Here is a 19,567-nt window from a genome sequence, read left to right on the forward strand (position 1 = left end):
TTATCATTAAACCTCATACATTAAAAGTATTTTTTTTTATTAAATAGAAAAATAATTATATGATTATTAAACCTCATACAAAAAAGTTACATATTTTCTAAAAAAAATTATAACATATTATCAATAAACCTCGTACAAAAAAAGTAAATTTTTTTATCAAAAAGAGAAATAATTATATGATTATTAAACCTCATACAAAAAAGTTACATATTTTTTAAAATATTATAACACATTATCATTAAACCTCATACAAAAAAAAGTAATCTTTTTTATTAAAAAGAAAAATAATTATATGATTATTAAACCTCATACAAAAAAGTTATATATTTTATAAAAAATAATTACATATTATCATTAAACCTCATACAAAAAAAGTATTTTTTTCTATTAAAAAAAATGATATGATGATTAAACTGCATACAAAAAAAGTATCATTTTGTATAAACACTTATAATGTTCTTTTTTATGATTATTAAACCTCATACAAAAAAGTTATTTTTTTTATTAAAAAGAAATAAATAATTATATGATTATTATTAGTTATTATTAATTATATGATTATTAAACCTCATACAAAAAAGGTACATTTAGGAAAGTATCCAGGCCTTTCTTAAAGCAATCTACTGAACTGGCCAGAACCACCTCTGGAGGGAGTCTATTCCACATTTTCACAGCTCTTAGGCCCCGTACACACGATCGGACTTTCCGACAACAAAACCGTGGACTTTTGTCCAAAGGGCGTTGGCTCCAACTTGTCTTGCATACACACGGTCACACAAATGTTGGCCAACAATTACGAACGCAGTGACGAACTACGTGGTTTTTCAGCTCTTTAGCGCCACCCTTTGGGCTCCTTCTGCTAATTTCGTGTTAGTAGAAGTTTGGTGAGTGTTGATTCGCGCTTTTCTTTTTGCATTTTTTATTTTGAGCTATTATTATTATTATTATTATTAAGTGTTCTTACATAGCAAGACCACTTACTGTTATCTCACATATATATTACTATTCTTATTATAGCCAAATTTACCACTCTAACTCCTCCCACAGCTTTTACACTACATAGACAGTAATATACCGAAACGTGCAGATTGTTCCCAATTGGTGTGCTGTTACTTTGTGGAACGTTTCGCCGAATGGTTCACAAAATATGGTCATTTTTGCAAAATTGGTCCCATAGGAATGAATGGTGAAATGTTCGAAACTAGAGTGAGAGGTGACAAAAGCTGACAACCCCATGATCAGCCAAAACATTATGACCACCCCATGAAAAAAATAAATAATTTCTTTTTTTTTTAAATCATTTTTGAAGAAAAAAAATCATTTTTGAAAAAAAAAAATCATTTAAAAAAAAATCATTTTTGAAAAAAAAAATCATTTAAAAAAACAATCATTTTTGAAAAAAAAATCATTTTGAAAAAAATGTTTAGCTCTTTCAGCTAATGATGGGACTTCTTCAACTTTTTTACTACTATTTATACTTTTTAAAATATTAAGCTTTTTAACACTTTTCACAGTTACTCCAGCCACTCCAACCACACAACAGTTACTCAAGCCACTCCACCCGGTTACTCCGCCCACTCCAGTTGTAGAGGCAAGAACACTTCACACAATTTCCCCAGAAATTGTAGCTTTTCTAGTTATTCTTATTCTTGATATCACTAGAAAAAAAAAAGCCTTTGAAAATTTGTTTGCAATAACTCCATCAGTATCACCAGCAAAGCAGCTTCATTATTATCCCATTAAAGAAGAAGAGAATGTGCGCTGCATATAGAGATTTCATAATTTGCCGCATTACGAATGTTAATACTCCATTACGAACGCTGGTTTACAAGCCCGACCACTTCTGCTTCTGAGCATGCGTGGACTTTTGTGCAACGGACTTGTGTACACACGATCGGAAAGTCCGACAACAAAAGTTTGTTGGCGGAAAATTTGCGAACCTGCTAGCCAACATTTGTTGACAGGAAAGTCCGACAACAAATGTTCGAGGAAGCGTACACACGGTCGGACTTTCCGCCAACAAGCTCACATCCAACATTTGTTGTCGGAAAATCCGATTGTGTGTACGCGGCATTACTGTGAAGAGACCTTTCTGTATTTGGAGATGAAATCTCTTTTCCTCTAGATGTAAAGAGTGCCCCCGTGTCCTCTGTGTTGACCGTAAAGTGAATAACTCGACACCAAGTTCACTATATGGACCCCTTATATATTTTTACATGTTGATCATATCCCCCCCTTAATCTCCTCTTCTCAAGAGAGAATACATTGAGTTCCACTAATCTTTCCTCATAGCTGAGCTCCTCCATGCCTCTTATCAGTTTGGTTGCCCTTCTCTGCACTTTCTCCAGTTCCCCGATATCCTTTTTGAGAACTGGAGCCCAAAACTGAACTGCATATTCCAGATGAGGTCCTACTAATGATTTGTACAGATGATGTCTCTCTCTGGAGTCCATACCTCTCCTAATACAAGAAAGGACTTTGCTGGCTTTGGAAACCGCAGCTTGGCAATGCTTGTTATTATTGAGCTTATGACCTACCAAAACCCCCAGATCCTGCTCCACTATGGATCCCCCAAGATCCTTCTCCACTATGGATCCCCCAGATCCTTCTCCACTGTGGACCCCCCAAATCCTTCTCCACTATAGATCCCCCCAGATCCTTCTCCACTATGGATCCCCCAGATCCTTCTCCACTATGGATCCCCCCAGATCCTTCTCCACTATGGACCCCCCAGATCCTTCTCCACTATGGATCCCCCCAGATCCTTCTCCACTATGGATCCCCCCAGATACTTCTCCACTATGGATCCCCCCAGATCCTTCTCCACTATGGATCCCCTCAGATCCTTCTCCACTATGGATCCCCTCAGATCATTCTCCACTATGTATCCCCCCAGGTACTTCTTCACTATGGATCCCCCCCAGATCATTCTCCACTATGGGTCACCCAGATCCTTCTCCACTATGGATCCCCCCAGTTGTACTCCCCCTAGTATGTATGATGCATATTCCTAGCCCCCAAGTGCAGAACTTTAAATTTATCAACATTAAACCTCATCTGCCACATAGTCGCCCAATTAGACAGAGCATTGAGGTCGGCTTGTAAATTGGAGACATCCTGTAAGGACGTTATTCCCCGGCATAGTTTGGTGTCATCTGCAAAGACAGAAATGGTACTTTTAGTTACTTAGCTGCAAAAAAAATAACTCCCCTTTCTAAAGAAATATACATTTCTGCCCTCGTTTTAGGCCTCAGATGACACTAAACATTTGATGAACACATTGCTGAGTCCCAATCGCTCCCCTTCAATCAGTGGCTGACCCCCGTGTGAAAAATGTGGGGGGGGGGGCAGGAGCTCTGTCTAGTTCCCATTCAGGAGAAGGCTAAAAATAGCTCTGATTAATATCGGGGTATGACCCCGCTGTCCTGCGTCTGATCCCCCCCTCATTATCCTCATAAACACTTCCAAATGGAGGTCAACGGGACATCCTGTAATCGCATTGTCCTCCGTATGCTGCATGCAATACAGTCGGGGAACACAGAGTTGGAAGAAGACTCGGGAAGATTGGTCAACAATATCCGACTCCGCTCAATGCCAAATGGCAGCTGCACAAGCAAGTTACATTTTTGGGGAATTTAAAAAAATGGAGATAAAAACCCCACAATTCTAGTAGAGGCCGTTCCCCAATATAAAGGACATGAGAGGCCATAGGTGGAAAGTGAAGGTTTGAGGACTGAATCATAAGTAAAACATTAGGCAAGGGTGCAACAGGGGGCAATTCAATGAATTTCGAGGGATGAGGGAGTTTTACAAACAATGGCTAAGTCTAGCGGGGAAAAAAAGGCCACAAACCAAAAGAAAATCATTGGAAAAAATAAATACATTTTTGGAACATTCGTTCAATGATTATTTTTAACTGCAGAAAAATCAAAGGATGGAATTTTTTCTCGAACCAATGAAATTCTAACTAGAGAAGCGCATGCTGGGAAAATTTGTTTTGCGTCATTTCAGATCCTAGACTAGAATCGTTATTCGGAGATATCCAATCGCCTGAATTACATTATAAACAAAGTTTACCGAATGCTCCGAATAACGAAACGAAATTCATCACAATTTCCGAAATTCCAAACTGAAACTCGAATTGAATTTTACATCGAATTCCATTCGAATTCGAACTGTAAACATATTTCTGCAATCAAAGACTGTGTGTGTTATTAGAAGTACCATTTCGAATAAATGCTGTTTTTGTTAAGCCAAAAAGGTGATTTAAAGAGTCATTGTAATCTTTTGATGAAGATATTTCTTTTTGTTTATTCACTTTGCCACATTTGCCACAATTACTTTCTCGTTTCGACAGATTCAAAATTTATCGATTTGAACGTTTCGAATTGGTAAATTCGAAGAAAAATGCGAAAATACAAACTCCGAATTGAACGAATCAACCGAATTTAACGAAACTAAATAACTAGATTAACAATTCTAAACGAAAGGAAACAAGATTTTTCGTCATGCACATTACTATCAGATTCATTCATTCAGTTAATCATTTTGTTTTGTCATATTCGTTATGGTAGAATGATTCCTTTTCGAATCGGAATTCATTTAGTATATTCGGATTTGTTTCGTATATATTTTTTGTTCCGAATCGATCCATATTTCGGAAGTTATTTCGGAAGATTGGCTATATTCTTTTTAACATGTTAATTCATTATTCCGGGAGATTACTTATGCACTCTGTTTGGATTGGATGGAAAATAATCAATCAGAATCTCCAAATCATAAGATAACGAATGGAATGAAATTCATTTCAGATTCATTTTTATGTTATAATTCTGAGATTCTGATGGATCCACCTCCATCGAACCCAAGCACAATAAGTAGGAATCATCATCTTATTTCATTTTTATGCCCTTTACTGTATTTATTCCAATATGTTTCCATGTGTAGTGCATTTTTTATAATAACGAAACATGTTAATCAAACATAAAAACTAAATGGATCTGAATCAATTTGGATCATTTGTTATGTAGTTACGTTATTTCGGATGCTTCAAACGTTACCAAAAGGCCCAAACTACTGCATCACTTCACCCAAATGCAACGAATGTATATGAATGAGTTCATTGTTTCATTAAAATTTATTTTGGATTCCTTGAAATTCGATACTATTGTGATTTGGAGATTCGAATACATCCGAATCTCCAAATAACGAAAATTTCCTCAGACTTTCGATTCGTAATGAAATGAATCACACGTGTCTAATTCTAACTGTGCATGTGTTTTTCATTCAGGAAAAATCATACTTATTATTATAGTCCACATGGGCATCGCAAATTCGAACGTTGAGTCTGAAACATTGGCATGGCCATTGAAAAAAAAAATTTCAGGGTTTCATTTGAAATTAGTCAAGTCCATCATAGTACTGTGGGACGGTCTGGCGAACCATTTTTGATTTGGATTTCCATACACATGTTTAAATGAATCAGTTGATAAGTATAGGCATATACTACACTATATATAGGTCAGGTGTCTCGAAGTGAAAGGTCCTGGTAATACTCCATCATGCAAAGACATTGTAGACAATTGTGCTCTTCCAATCTTGTGGTAACAGTTTGGTGAAGACCCTTTTCTCTTCCAGCATGACTGTGCCCTGTGTACAAAGCCACCTCCATACAGACATGGTTTGGCCAGTTTGGTGTGGAGGAACTTAAGTGGCCCCTCAAAGAGCCCTGACCTCGACCCTACCGTACACCTTTGGGATAAACTAGATTGGGCCAGGTCTTCTAACATCTCCATAAAGACATGGTTTGGTGTGGGGAAACTGGAGTGTCCTGCACAGAGCCCTGACCTCAAACCTACCTTTTGGATGAACTAGATTGGGCCAGGTCTTCTTAACCAACATCTCCATAAAGACATGGTTTGGTGTGGGGGAACTCGAGTGTCCTGCACAGAGCCCTGACCTTGACCCTACTTAACACCTTTGGGTTGAACTAGATTGGGCCAGGTCTTCTCAACCAACATCTCCATAAAGACATGGTTTGATAAGTTTGGTGTGGAGGAACTTGAGTGGCCCCACACAGAGCCCTGACCTCAACCCTACTGATCACCTTTGCGATAAATTTGAATGATGATGGTGATCCAGGTGTTCTCATCCAACATCAGTATCTGACTTCACAATGAACATAAATTCCCACAGATACCCTCCAAGATCTTGTCATGGTTTACACAGTTCGACCCAATTGGTGTGGAGGAACTCCATTGGCCTGCACAGAGCCCTGACCTCAACCCTACAGAACACCTTTGGGATCAATTGGAATGCCAATGGTGAGCCAGGTCTTCTCATCCAACATCAGTACTTGACCTCACAAATGAACTTACATTCCTACAGATGTCCTCCAAGATCTTGTCATGGTTTGACCTGTTTGACCCAGTTAGTGTGGGGGAACTCTATTGCCTGCACAGATCCCTGACCTTAACTTTTCAGAACACCTTTGGGATGAATTAGAATACCGATGGTGACCCAAGTTTTCTCATTCAACATCAGTACCTGACCTCACAAATGGGCACAAATTCCCAAAGATACCCTCCAATATCATGTCATGGTTTGACCAGTTCAACCCAATTGGTGTGGAGAAACTCCATTGGCCTGCACAGATCCCTGACCTCAACCCTATAGAACACCTTTGGGATGAATTAGAATGCCGATGGTGAGCCAGATCTTCCCATCCAGCATCAGTTTCTGACCTCACAAATAGGCACAAATTCCCACAGACACTCCAAAATCTTGTGGAAAGTCTTCCCAGAAGAGTGGAGGATGTTATAGACACAAAAGGGACAACTCCATATAAATAGCCATGGTTTTGGAAGGGGATGTCCAATAAACGTATAGAGGCATGATAGTCAGGTGTCCACTTTTGGACATTTTATTCCAGATGCTGTTTAAGGACAGTGGTGGCGTCAGGCGGACCGTTTCATGTTGAGTATGGAAGGAGGTAGATCTGTATGGTGAGAGCGGATTCTGTGATGAATGGTTGCAATCAAAAATTGAGTATTAGACTTTAAAAAGTGTGAATGCATGTCTTAAAATGAATTATATCTGCAATATATTTCCAGAGACTAATAGGTAGATATATCTGGATCCACAGAGCTGTTCTGACTGCTTTTGGGGTATCAAACAGGAATTTTTTTCTCCTATGAGGCGGAATTGGCCACTATTGTCCTACATTGGAGGGATGGACTGTTTTTGCCTCCTCTGAATCTAACTTTCTAAAGTTTGTTAGGTTTGATGGACATATCTTTTTTTTCAACCTGGTTATCTTCATCCCTGACCTTTGTCTTGTTCTCTTTCCCCACAGTTGCCCACGAGCACTTGAAAGAAAGAGGCATCTTCGGTATCGCACCTCCTCCACCTGGTGTCAACCCCGCCGATTATTATCACCAGATGACCCTCCTAGCCAGTCACCCCAGTCCCTATGGAGAGCTGCTGCTGCAAGGTGGAGCTGTGGGCGCTGGAGGCCATCTTCACGATTACCTGACACCTATGGACGGTAAGTGGCTCCCTAATGAATTATATTTTTGACTCTTCGCTCTTTTTAGATCAGTGAAGCCCAACCTCAGAAATGTATTTGAGGCTATATTACTTGTGTCCTCTGAGCACCGTTGTCCTCAGACCTGATCGATTGGGATTACGGACCAACCCCTGAAAAAATGCAATATTTCAGAAATAATATTTTCCCTCAAATTTAAACTCTGGGCAAGAAGCTTTCATTTAAATAAGCCATAAAGTATACATTATTAATACTATTTTGATTATTATAACTTTAGGTCCCTTGCAGTGTGCTGACTATGCTGACAGCTCTCCTGCTTGGTTTAGCAATACTTTATATGAAGATCAATGACTTGTATTGTCACAGTTGACACCTCCAGCTGCTACGGAGAGAGTTAGCCGGAGAGCCCCATCAAAATTTTGCTATGGGACCCCATGAATGCAGTTACGCCCATTGGTACATGATCTTACAATTAACTTGCTCTACTGCCATTCACATATCCTGCCAAAGCATACCCAGGACTACGCAAATTCCCATCTGCTCCTTCACGACAGGCTCAGGCCTAGCAGTTGGCCACTCACGTGTTCCTGCAAACTGCAGAATTGCCGGGGATTTCCTGGCTGGGAATCAGAAGAGGGACCAAGGAGGTATTCATATGTACATTGTGCCTCCTACAGTAAAGTGAATGTACGAAGTAACAGGTTCTCTTTCAAACATTCTGACCAGAATCATCCTAGTCATAGAGGCAGGAATTACCCCTTGTCATGGAGGAAGGGATTACCCCTGGTCATGGAGGCAGAAATTGCCCCTGGTCATGAAGGTATGGATTACCCCAGGTCATGAAGACAGGGATTACCCCAGATCATGGAGGCAGGAATCACCCAAGCCATGGATGAAGGAATTACACCTGGTCATGGACGCAGGAATTACCCCTGGTCATGGAGGCAGGAATTACCCCTGGTCATGGATGCAGGAATTACCCCCGGATATGGAGGCAGGAATTACCCCTTGTGATGAGAGCAAGAAATAGCCCAGGTCACAATGGCAGGACTTATCCCTGGTCAAGGAGGAAGGTATTACCCCTGGTCATGAAGGCAAGAAGTACCCTTGGTCATGGAGACAATAATTACCCCAGGTCATTAGGACATGAATTATCCATGGTCATGGAGACAAGAATTACGCCTGGTCATGAAGACAGGCATTACCCCTGGTCAAGCAGGAAGGTTTTACCCTTTGTCATAAAGGTAGGAATTACCCCTGGTCATGTAGGCAGGTATTACATCTGGTCTTGAAGGCAGGAATTACCCCTGGTTATAAGAGCAGGAATTACCCCTGGTCAAGGAGTAAGATATTACCCCAGGTCATGAAGGCAAGAAGTACCCTTGGTATGGAGACAATAATTACCCCTTGTCATTAGGGCAGGAATTATCCTTAGTCAGGAGAGCAAGAAATAGCCCATATCACGATGGCAGTAATTAACCATGGTCAAGGTGGAAGGTATTACACCTGGTTGTGAAGGCAAGAAGTACCCTTGGTCATGGAGACAATAATTACCCCTTGTCATTAGGGCAGGAATTACTCCTGGTCATGAAGGCAGGAATTACCCCTAGTCATGGATGCAGGAATTATCCTTAGTCAGGAGAGCAAGAAATAGCCCATGTCACGATGGCAGGAATTAACCATGGTCAAGGTGGAAGGTATTACACCTGGTCGTGAAGGCAAGAAGTACCCTTGGTCATGGAGACAATAATTACCCCAGGTAATTAGGACAGGAATTATCCATGGTCATGGAAACAAGAATTACTCCTGGTCATGAAGACAGTACCCCTGGTCAAGTAGGAAGGTTTTACCCTTTGTCATGAAGGCAGGAATTACCCCTGGTCATGTAGGCAGGCATTACATCTGGTCTTGAAGGCAGGAACTACCCCTGGTTATAAGAGCAGGAATTACCCCTGGTCAAGGAGTAAGGTATTACCCCTGATCATGAAGGCAAGAAGTACCCTTGGTCATGGAGACAATAATTACCCCTGGTCATTAGGGCAGGAATTACTCCTGCTCATGAAGGCAGGAATTATTCATGGTCATGGAGGCAGGAATTACCCTTAGTCATGACAGCAAGAAATAGTCCAGGTCACGATGGCAGGAATTACCCATGGTCAAGGTGGAAGGTATTGCACCTGGTCATGAAGGCAAGAAGTACCTTTGGTCATGGAGACAATAATTACTCCTGGTCATTAGGACAGGAATTATCCATGGTTATGGAGACAAGAATTTCTCCTAGTCATGAAGACAGGCATTATTCTACTGGTCAAGTAAAAAGGTTGTACCCTTTGTCATGAAGGCAGGAATTACCCCTGGTCATGTAGGCAGGCATTACATCTGGTTTTGAAGGCAGGAATTACCCCTGGTTATGAGAGCAGGAACTATCCCTGGTCAAGGAGAAAGGTATTACCCCTGGTCATGAAGGCAAGAAGTACCCTTGGTCATGGAGACAATAATTACCCCAGGTCATTAGGGTAGGAATTACTCCTCCTGGTCATGAAGGCAGGAATTATCCATGGTCATGGATACAAAAATTACTCCTGGTCACGAAGGCAGAAATTATCCTTAATCATGAAGACAGACATTACCCCTGGTCAAGTAGGAAGCTTTTACCCTTGGTCATGATGGCAGGAATTACCCCTGGTCATGTAGGCAGGCATTATATCTGGTCTTGAAGGCAGGAATTACCCCAAGTCACGATGGCAGGAATTACCCCTGGTCCTAGAGGCAGGAAGTACCCTTGGTCATAGAGACAATAATTACCCCTGGTCATTAAGGCATTAACTATCCCTGGTTAGGGAGACAAGAATTACCCCTGGTCATGTAGGCAGGCATGACATCTGGTCTTGAAGGCAGGAATTATCCCTGGTATGAAGGGAGGAATTACACCTGGTCATGACAGCAGAAATTACCCCCGGTCAGGATGGCAGGTTTCACCCCTAGTCACGAAGGCAGGAAATGCTCCTGGTCACGAAGACGGGAATTACCCCCGGTTATAAAGGGAGGAAACACTCCTGGTCACAAGGTCAGGAATTACCCCCACAGTCATGAAGGCAGGAATTACCCCTGGTTATGAAGGAGTTACTTTTCTGTTGCAGATGTTGTAGAAGGTTGAGGAATGTGTTTTCTCCCCATCGGTGGTTGAGTTCATATTCTCCGTCTCTCCAGCGCCTTTGGGGGGCTCAGGCTTGTATTCCGCGCGACCCTTCCCCGCCGCCTTTTGTACTCGGCGAATACTTTATCCGGCTGTTTTCATACTTTTGGCCCCGTGTTGTTTTAAGATGACAACGCCTGATGGAGAAGTGGATTTCTCTCCCTCTGGATCGAGTTTCTCGATTAAATTATTACTAATCCCAGAACCGTTCTCAGGTTCCAGGTAACACGGAGCTTTCATCGCGTCAGAATTCAAACAAGCTCCCCGGGCCGTTAACCCTTCGCCTGCCAAACGCTTCTGCAATGGCACTCTTTGTTTTTAAGAAGCGATTCAATCGGAGGAGACTAACCCCCCACCCCCCCCCCCCTCGCAGGTTTTGCCGCTACTTGTAATTCTTTAAATATACTTGGAGGGAATACCTTATCTAGGTCAGCTTTCAAACCAACGTCCAAAACGACTTAAAGCTGAACTCGGGGCAGATAGAAAAGACACAAATTAATGCGGCTTTGTAATCAATAATTACTATAATTAATTACTACAAGGCGATGAGATGTGTGTTGCATGCGTTGTGGGGGGCTGTTTCTCTGAGTATTAAGGCAATGCAGGGACCGTAACACACCAATTGTATTATGAATGTTGTGACACAATCGATTTTTCGGGACATTTTGATGCGTTGGCAGCCTAACATTTTAAAAGCAGAAGTTTCCTTTATTTTTTTATTACAGTGTACATGTTGTGGGAGGACAGCTATGTGGTATGTTGTTGGATAGGATCCCCCCTTCCCCCACAGCCATCGGACAACGCATCTAGCAAAGAGATCCTACATGATATGAAAGGCTAGCTATGCGGTATGTTGTTGGATAGGACAACCCCCATCCCCCTCAGCCATCCGACAACACAACTAGCAAAGAGATCCTACAAGCTGTGGGAGGATAGATATGTGATATGTTGTTGGAGAGGGTGCACCCATCCCCCGCAGCCATCCGGCAACGCATCTAGCAAAGGGATCAAATATGTTGTGGAAGGCCAGCTATGTGGTATGTTGTTGGATAGGATGCCCTCCTTCCCCCCCACAGCAATCCGAAAATGCATCTAGCAAAGAGATCCTACATGCTGTGTAAGGCTAACTATGTGGTGGGATAGGTCACCCCCCCCCCATCCCCCACAGCCATCCTACAACACATCTACCAAAGAGATCCTACATACTGTGGAAGGCTAGCTATTCGGTATGTTGTTGTAAAGGATGCCCCCCTTCCCCCACAGCCATCCGACAACGCAGCTAGCAAAGAGATTCCCATTGCTAATCGCTATCTCCCAGCACATCCTGGAGACAAGCGCCGACAAGAGGAAATGGAAGGGCAAAGCATATTGCCCCCCCAATCCCTCAGCATTCTTCTTCCCGGAGCTTATCTTGGGAAAGTGCTGGGAGCTGGAGATAAGCACTGGAGATCTCTTTGCTAGCTGCGTTGTCGGATGGCTGTGGGGGATGGGGGGTGTCTTATCCAACAACATACCACATAGCTAGCCTTCCACAGCATATAGGGGTCTCTCTGCTAGCTGCGTTGTCAGATGGCTGTGAGGGATGGGGGGGGGGGGTATTCCATACAACAGCGTACCACATAGCTGGCCTTCCACCGCATATAGGATCTCTTTGAGCTGCGTTGTCGGAAGGCTGTGGAAGAGAAGGGGGGGGGGGCACCCTGTCCAACCACATGACTAGCCATATGGGGGGATGGGACAGATTGCTACATGTATTTTATTCCCCAGGGTACAGAATACTGTTATAAAAAAAGAAACAAGACTTCTTCTATTATCTTTATGTATTTTTATTTGAATGCAAGCACTATATATATATATATATACCTGAATCTGCTTGGTATCAGCCTCTTGCCGCCCTTGTACAACAGGGCTCAGACTGGGAGAGGAAGAAGCAGAACAAACAGCCAATCAGTTGTGCTGCAGTGGTCACGTGCTAACAAGGGACATGCTGATAGGAGGAGAGAGCAGGGTGACAGAGAGAAAGCCTCATCGGGCTGCTGCTTTTCCCTCTCACTGTCCAATCACAGGCTGGGGGGGGGGACCTGTCGTGTCCTGTCTCCTGCCCTGTGCTGTGTGGCGGAGCTGTGTAAATCTCAGGGCTGGATGTACAGAAATACAAACAGTTTCCCGTATATTTATTTCATCAATGTCTTTAACAGTTTGCCTGGCGTTCAGCTGCAAGTAAAAAACCTCAGCGAGCGATCGACTTCCTGTGCAACTGTGCCCCCGTCTCCCGCCCCCCCCCCCCCCCCCCCCCCCATGCGCACAATGTTTGGCATTGTCTCGGTGCGCCATTAATTGCATCCTGATGTTTTCTCCTGGGTATGGTTACCCTCTGACCAGCGTAGAAGCTGCAGTGTTTTCACAAGGACCGATCGGATTACCCGGCTGCTGGTCACCCTGTCATCATTCGCCGCCTTTAATCAGGCTCAGCGCCTCTTGTTTTCCCAATGAAACAAAAGCCAAATGATTTGCAGATTCTGGTGGCGGTCACTTTGTTACCCCCCCCCCCTCCCCGAAGGGAAGTCGCTTCTTGCGGTTTCTTTATATTCATTGTTACGAGTCGAGAGCGAGGTGTTTACTGCGACGCTGATTGGACAACGTCACCAGAAAAAAAACGATACTTTGTGTCCTCCGACTTCACAGATCTCACCGATGTTTTGTTTATAGAAGAATCTTCTAACTGGAAACAAAATACAAACAAACAAACAAAAGGCCGATTCACACCAGAACGCGGTGGCGGAAAGGCGCGTTCTGCGCACGTTTCCCGCACCGCGCTCAAACGCACCGCCCTTGCAATCTGCTGCATGAGTCGATGTATTGTTAACGGAACCCCGCCGATTGCAGATTGAAAATGCAGTGCTTCTACAGGCACCAAATCGCATGCTACCACAGTACCGCGCAATTTGGATGTGCCGTGTTTTCAAAAGTGATGTTGCTATGGGGGGGGGGGGGGTACAGAGGCTGCGGACCACACCCAGGTGACACCCACCAGACACCATCAAGCAGGAAGTGATATCTGGCCGCGATGGTGTAACCTCCCCATCCGCATCATTTACAGGGCTGCCGGCCCAAAACTAGCCTGCTCAGCGCCCTACAGGGTAATGTGGCAGGCTAGACAGGAGGGAGCCCAATGAAGGGTTGGGGGGTGAGGGGGGCACCCAAATATATGGAAACCTAGGCTTAGAAGCCGTTCCCAAAATGGCGTTGTGGTAATGCACATTAAAACAGGCCTTCACCCTAAGGCTCCTTTCACACTCAGACTGCCCGAGCGTTACCGGCACTGTGCGGGCGGGAGCGGGGGCGTTTTTAACCCCAAAGAAAGGGGTTGACAATGGGTTAAATGTGCAAAGACAGCTATCGGGAAAGCCCAAAACCTTCCACATCCGCATGCACAGGAAATCACTTGCGTATGCACAGATGCACTGAAAGGCTGGGCAGAGGCCTTTGGCGCATCTGCACAAGTTCAACAATGGCGGCGCTAGAGGGGGCGGGGGTCTGTGTACAGCAGGACTGAAGTTCTGCTTCAAGGGCCGGTTCACACCTGAATCACACAGGAACAGCGGTTTGCGTTCCTGTGTGTTCCCATGTGGTGCAATTTTGCAGCCTATTCATTTAAATTGGTTCCAAATCGCTCCAGAATGCAGAAAAAGTAGTGCACGCAATCGTGACATCTTCTCTAGGCGCAGTTACATCGGCTACAGTGCGCATGTGCATGTGATAAAGTGGCTCCTTTAACTCATTCCGGCACTGTCTCCGGGACTCCAGCCAGATTCGTGGGACGCCGGGATTTACTTGCTATTGCGGGACGGTCCCGCCGAATCCGGGGCGGTGCCGCAGAATCTGGGATGGTCCCGCTGAATCTGGGACGGTCGGGGGTATGCGATGCATTACTTTTAAAAAAAAATATGCCACACCAATTTGCAGGGGACTGCAGGGAGCCACAAGGGGGATCTGTTTCGGGGATTGCTTCAGTGCATGAACAGGGAGCCTCTGTATAGATCGCTTCCTGTTCATTCATTCTGCAGTGCAGCTGAGGCTCAGGGATCTGTGTCCTCAATATTTTTTTCTCTGACTCAAAAGCAGTGGCGGCTGGTGGGTTTTTTTTGGGGGGGCGGCAAACAACCACACCCCCTCCCCTGGTCGGCCAGTGGCACCCCCACACCTGCTCACTGAGCTGACCCTTTTTTTGAAGCCTATTAGAGCCTCTGGCTCTAATTACGTGCTTAAAAAAAAAACATTTCCCCCGCCTCATTGGAATTTATGTGTCCGGCGCCCTGAATGTAGATTAGGGGGCCTTGCGCTCCTAATGGACGGCACTGCTTAAAAGTGAAACATCAGTGACCCCTGATATTTCACCAAAGCACCATTTGAGTGGTTTGTTCATGCAGCTTGAGCCATGTTCGGGGTCCTACACCTGCATCTACACATCCAGGCTGGGGAGGGCCCTGTCAGGTAGAATGTACGGGGCCCCCCGATTTCCAACAGAACCCCCTTGTACTGCAACAAGGTTTCCAGCTCAGCCCTGGATTTCCCTGATGTGTTTTTGCCTGAAGTAACTCTTGGAGGCCTCACATGACCTCTCCTTTAAGGATACTTTTACTCATCCGTCACGTGTTCGCGGTGCGTTCTCGCCAAGCAGGCAGATTGTTCCACGGTTTACATTAATTGTCATATAAATCATTATTTACAATAACATCACGGTCCTGGTTATTAAATCCCCAAATCCAGAGGAGCAGATGGAAAATGTGATCTCAGAGGCCCGCGGATCGCTCCCCGACGTGGGACGCCTCCTGGTTTCGGGTTCTCTGCGGATGTCCTAATCCCTTCTAATCTGCCGGAATCCTTCACCGAGACGTTCCTGCCCGGGCCTGTCCCCATCCCTCTGACCTCGGGGCTTCGGGGGGGTGAAGGATCTCGCCGTTCTCAGGGAGTCGCGCTCAAAAAGTGACGTTCGCGTTTCCTGAGTTTTGCTGGCGCGGTCGGCGATGGTGGACGCGGCCCAGCGAAGGCGGACCGGTCTATAAAGCATTCTGACAAGGCTAAGTATCCCAAATGATTTTTAAACTCCGCTCCAGGAATAGTCTGCGGGGGAATTCTTTTGGACCAAACACTGAGGAATGTCAGTTCCGCGCAAGTGAAAGGAACAACGTGTTAGGTGTCAGGGATTGTTTTTGTGTTACTTTCACGAAGACGGCAGAAAGGAGCGATTGTACGAGAAAATCTTTCCTATATACTGAACTCTGGGCCTCCCCTTCCGTTGGCTTGGCTACTCTCCTGCATTAAAATGGCTTACTCTAATTTCATGCCCAAAATAGTACATGAGCTTCTTTGGTACATTTTCGTGTGTAGGGCAGTACATTTAAATGAATGTGTGTAGCACAAAAATGTGCAAAAAAAAAAAAAGCGCGTTCATCCAACACTGTGGATCCAAGATGTGGATGTAGTCTGAGTGTGAAGTAGGAAGTCTACAATGTTGCAATTTTTGGATTCTTAATCTCCTGATGACTTCCTCGTCATATTTTTGGTTTTCTATGCTTTTGTAGTTCTGCCAGTGGAAGCTGGTGCTCAAAATTTCTTGGGGGGCGCAAACAAACTGAAAAATTCTGAAAAAAACCCCCATCAATTGCAGCCTCACTGTACCATCAATCGCAACCACTGTGCCCATCAATTGCCGCCACTGTACCATCAAACGCAGCCACTGTGCCCATCAAACGCAGCCACTGTACCATCAAACGCAGCCACTGTACCATCAATCGCAACCACTGTGCCCATCAAACGCAGCCACTGTGCCCATCAATTGCCGCCACGGTGTCATCAAACGCAGCCACTGTTCCCATCAAACGCAGCCACTGTGCCCATCAAACGCAGCCACTGTGGCCATCAAATGCAGCCACTGTGCCATCAATTTCCGCCATTGTACCATCAATCGCAACCACTGTGCCCATCAAACGCAGCCACTGTGCCCATCAAACGCAGCCACTGTGCCCATCAATTGCCACCACGGTGTCATCAAACGCAGCCACTGTTCCCATCAAACGCAGCCACTGTTCCCATCAAACGCAGCCACTGTGCCCATCAAACGCAGCCACTGTGCCATCAAATGCAGCCACTGTGCCATCAATTTCCACCATTGTACCATCAATCACAACCACTGTACCATCAATTGCTGCCACTGTACCATCAAACATAGCCACTGTGCCCATCAATTGCCACCACTGTGCCCATCAAGCGCAGCCACTGTGCCCATCAAGCGCAGCCACTGTGCCCATCAAGCGCAGCCACTGTGCCCATCAAACGCAGCCACTGTGCCCATCAATTGCCATCACTGTACCATCAAACGCAGCCACTGTTTCATCAAACGCAGCCACTGTGCCATCAATTTCCGCCATTGTACCATCAAACGCAGCCACTGTGCCCATCAATTGCCGCCACTGTACCATCAAACGCAGCCACTGTGCCCATCAAACGTAGCCACTGTGGCCATCAAACGTAGCCACTGTGGCCATCAAACGCAGCCACTGTGCCCATCAAACGCAGCCACTGTGCCCATCAAATGCAGCCACTGTGCCCATCAAACGCAGCCACTGTGGCCATCAATTGCCGCCACTGTACCATCAAGCACAGCCACTGTGCCCATCAATTGCCGCCACTGTGCCCATCAATTGCCGCCACTGTACCATCAAGCACAGCCACTGTGCCCATCAATTGCCGCCACTGTGCCCATCAAGCGCAGCCACTGTGCCATCAAACGCAGCCACTGTACCCATCAATTGCCATCACTGTACCATCAAACGCAGCCACTGTGCCCATCAAATGCAGCCACTGTGCCCATCAATTGCCGCCACTGTACCATCAAGCACAGCCATCAAACGCAGCCACTGTGCCCATCAATTGCCATCACTGTACCATCAAACGCAGCCACTGTGCCCATCAAATGCAGCCACTGTGCCCATCAATTGCCGCCACTGTACCATCAAGCACAGCCACTGTGCCATCAAACGCAGCCACTGTGCCATCAATTGCCGCCATTGTACCATCAAACACAGCCACTGTGCCATCAAACGCAGCCACTGTGCCATCAAACGCAGCCACTGTGCCCATCAAAGGCAGCCACTGTGCCCATCAAATGCTCCCACTGTGCCCCATCAAATGCAGCCACTGTGCCCATCAAATGCAGCCTCAGTCTGACTGGGAACTTGTTGGTAAAGCCCACAGCATTGCCCTTAGAACACCTGTCCAAACAACAAGAGCTATTGTTGCCAGCCTGCCAGGAATATTTAAAAAAAGATCATTATACTTTGTTTGGTAAAGTGCAGTCCTCTGTGAGAGGCAGATATATTGGGGTAAGGTTATTTTCGTTTTACATACAGCGTTCTGAGTGCTGACTGAGTGAGTCTTACTTACCTTACAGGCAGCTCCGCTCGGGCCGCGCGTTCCACGGAGCTGCCGACGTCACATCCGGTTCACCACCAGCATATGGAAACCGGAAGTAACCACTGCAGTTAACTAGAAGAACAAAGCTGTTCGGCACTTTGGAATGCGCCACAAAGCAGGTCAAAAGCCTGCAAATGAAGCGCCTCGTCTGCAATCTCATGATTGCATTGACGTGGCACTTCCCATAGTGCACTGTGTCCGGCACCCGAACACAGTGCACTTAAAGAACATTTGATTCTATTTTTTTTTTTAAAGGGGCCTTTTTTAAAAAAAAAAATGTTTTAATTTTTTTGTGACTGCTGGGTGGGGGGGGGGGGCAGCGCCCGTGTGTCCCCTATGGACAGGCCGCCACTGAGTTCTGCGCTTATCAACCTTCTCTCGCTATACCGGATTTGGTCAGCACCGTGACGTGCCCCCCATGGCCTCCCTGTACACCGGTAACGGAGCCGCTCTGTGAACACTCGGGAGCGACATAAATCACCGCCAACGAGAGGAGGAAAAGAAACGAGCACAAAGTTTTTTCCTTTTGCTTTTAATAATTTATCAGGGGAAGTGGCACATTAATAACGCGGCCTCCCCAGGGGTGAGAGCCTAACAGAGATAAATATGGCTGCCAGCGATGTCCTGCTTTCGCCAGCGAATGGAGGGAGAGCAGGAGAAACACATTGAAATAGTTTGCTTCCAAATCTCGCGTCATTTTTCATGCCGGGCCAGGTAATTATAGCCACAGAAGCAAAATTCTCCATGTTCATTACAAGCTAACAGAGCAGTCATTACGTCCCCCGCTCTCCATTGTGCCGTATGGTGAGGAAACAAATAGACGGGGGTGGGGGGTGGGGTTATGAAGTTTGGCAGTCTGGTTTTATAGAGAGTGGATTGTGTGTGTGGATTCTTATGAGTAAAGCGTATTGAAAACCCAAGAAACAATGTAATATAGTGCAGCTTAGCAGCCCTTGGCCCTTTTGGCTGTCATTAGATTAGGATAATTAAACAGAACCTGCACCTCCTTATATGAGGAGTCCCTATCAGAGTTCCTCCTTACATACGGGGTCCACATGAGAGTGCCCCCATCCATCGCTTTGTCTTCATCAGAGTCCCACTTACAACAATTGACCCCATTAGAGTCCCCATCAAAGTGCCCCCTTACATCAATTGTTGGCATCAGAGTGCCCCCTTACATCAACTGACCCCATCAGAGTGCCCCCTTACATCAACTGACCCCATCAGAGTGCCCCCTTACATCAACTGACCCCATCAGAGTGCCCCCTTACATCAACTGACCACATCAGAGTGCCCCCTTACATCAACTGACCCCATCAGAGTGCCCCCTTACATCAACTGACCCCATC

General features: G+C 45.3%; 1 protein-coding gene across 1 annotated transcript in view; it reads left to right on the top strand.

The window, feature by feature from the left end:
• Window positions 1-19,567, top strand: part of GLI2 (GLI family zinc finger 2) — a 205,752-nt gene that overhangs the window by 136,830 nt on the left and 49,355 nt on the right. Inside the window, exon 5 of the mRNA XM_073634468.1 lies at window positions 7,355-7,546. Coding sequence (XP_073490569.1) covers window positions 7,355-7,546 — 192 coding nt within the window. The remainder of the gene's footprint in view (window positions 1-7,354; window positions 7,547-19,567) is intronic.

This window comes from Aquarana catesbeiana, linkage group LG06, assembly GCF_042186555.1.
Source record: "Aquarana catesbeiana isolate 2022-GZ linkage group LG06, ASM4218655v1, whole genome shotgun sequence".
NCBI classification, from domain to species: Eukaryota; Metazoa; Chordata; class Amphibia; order Anura; family Ranidae; genus Aquarana; species Aquarana catesbeiana.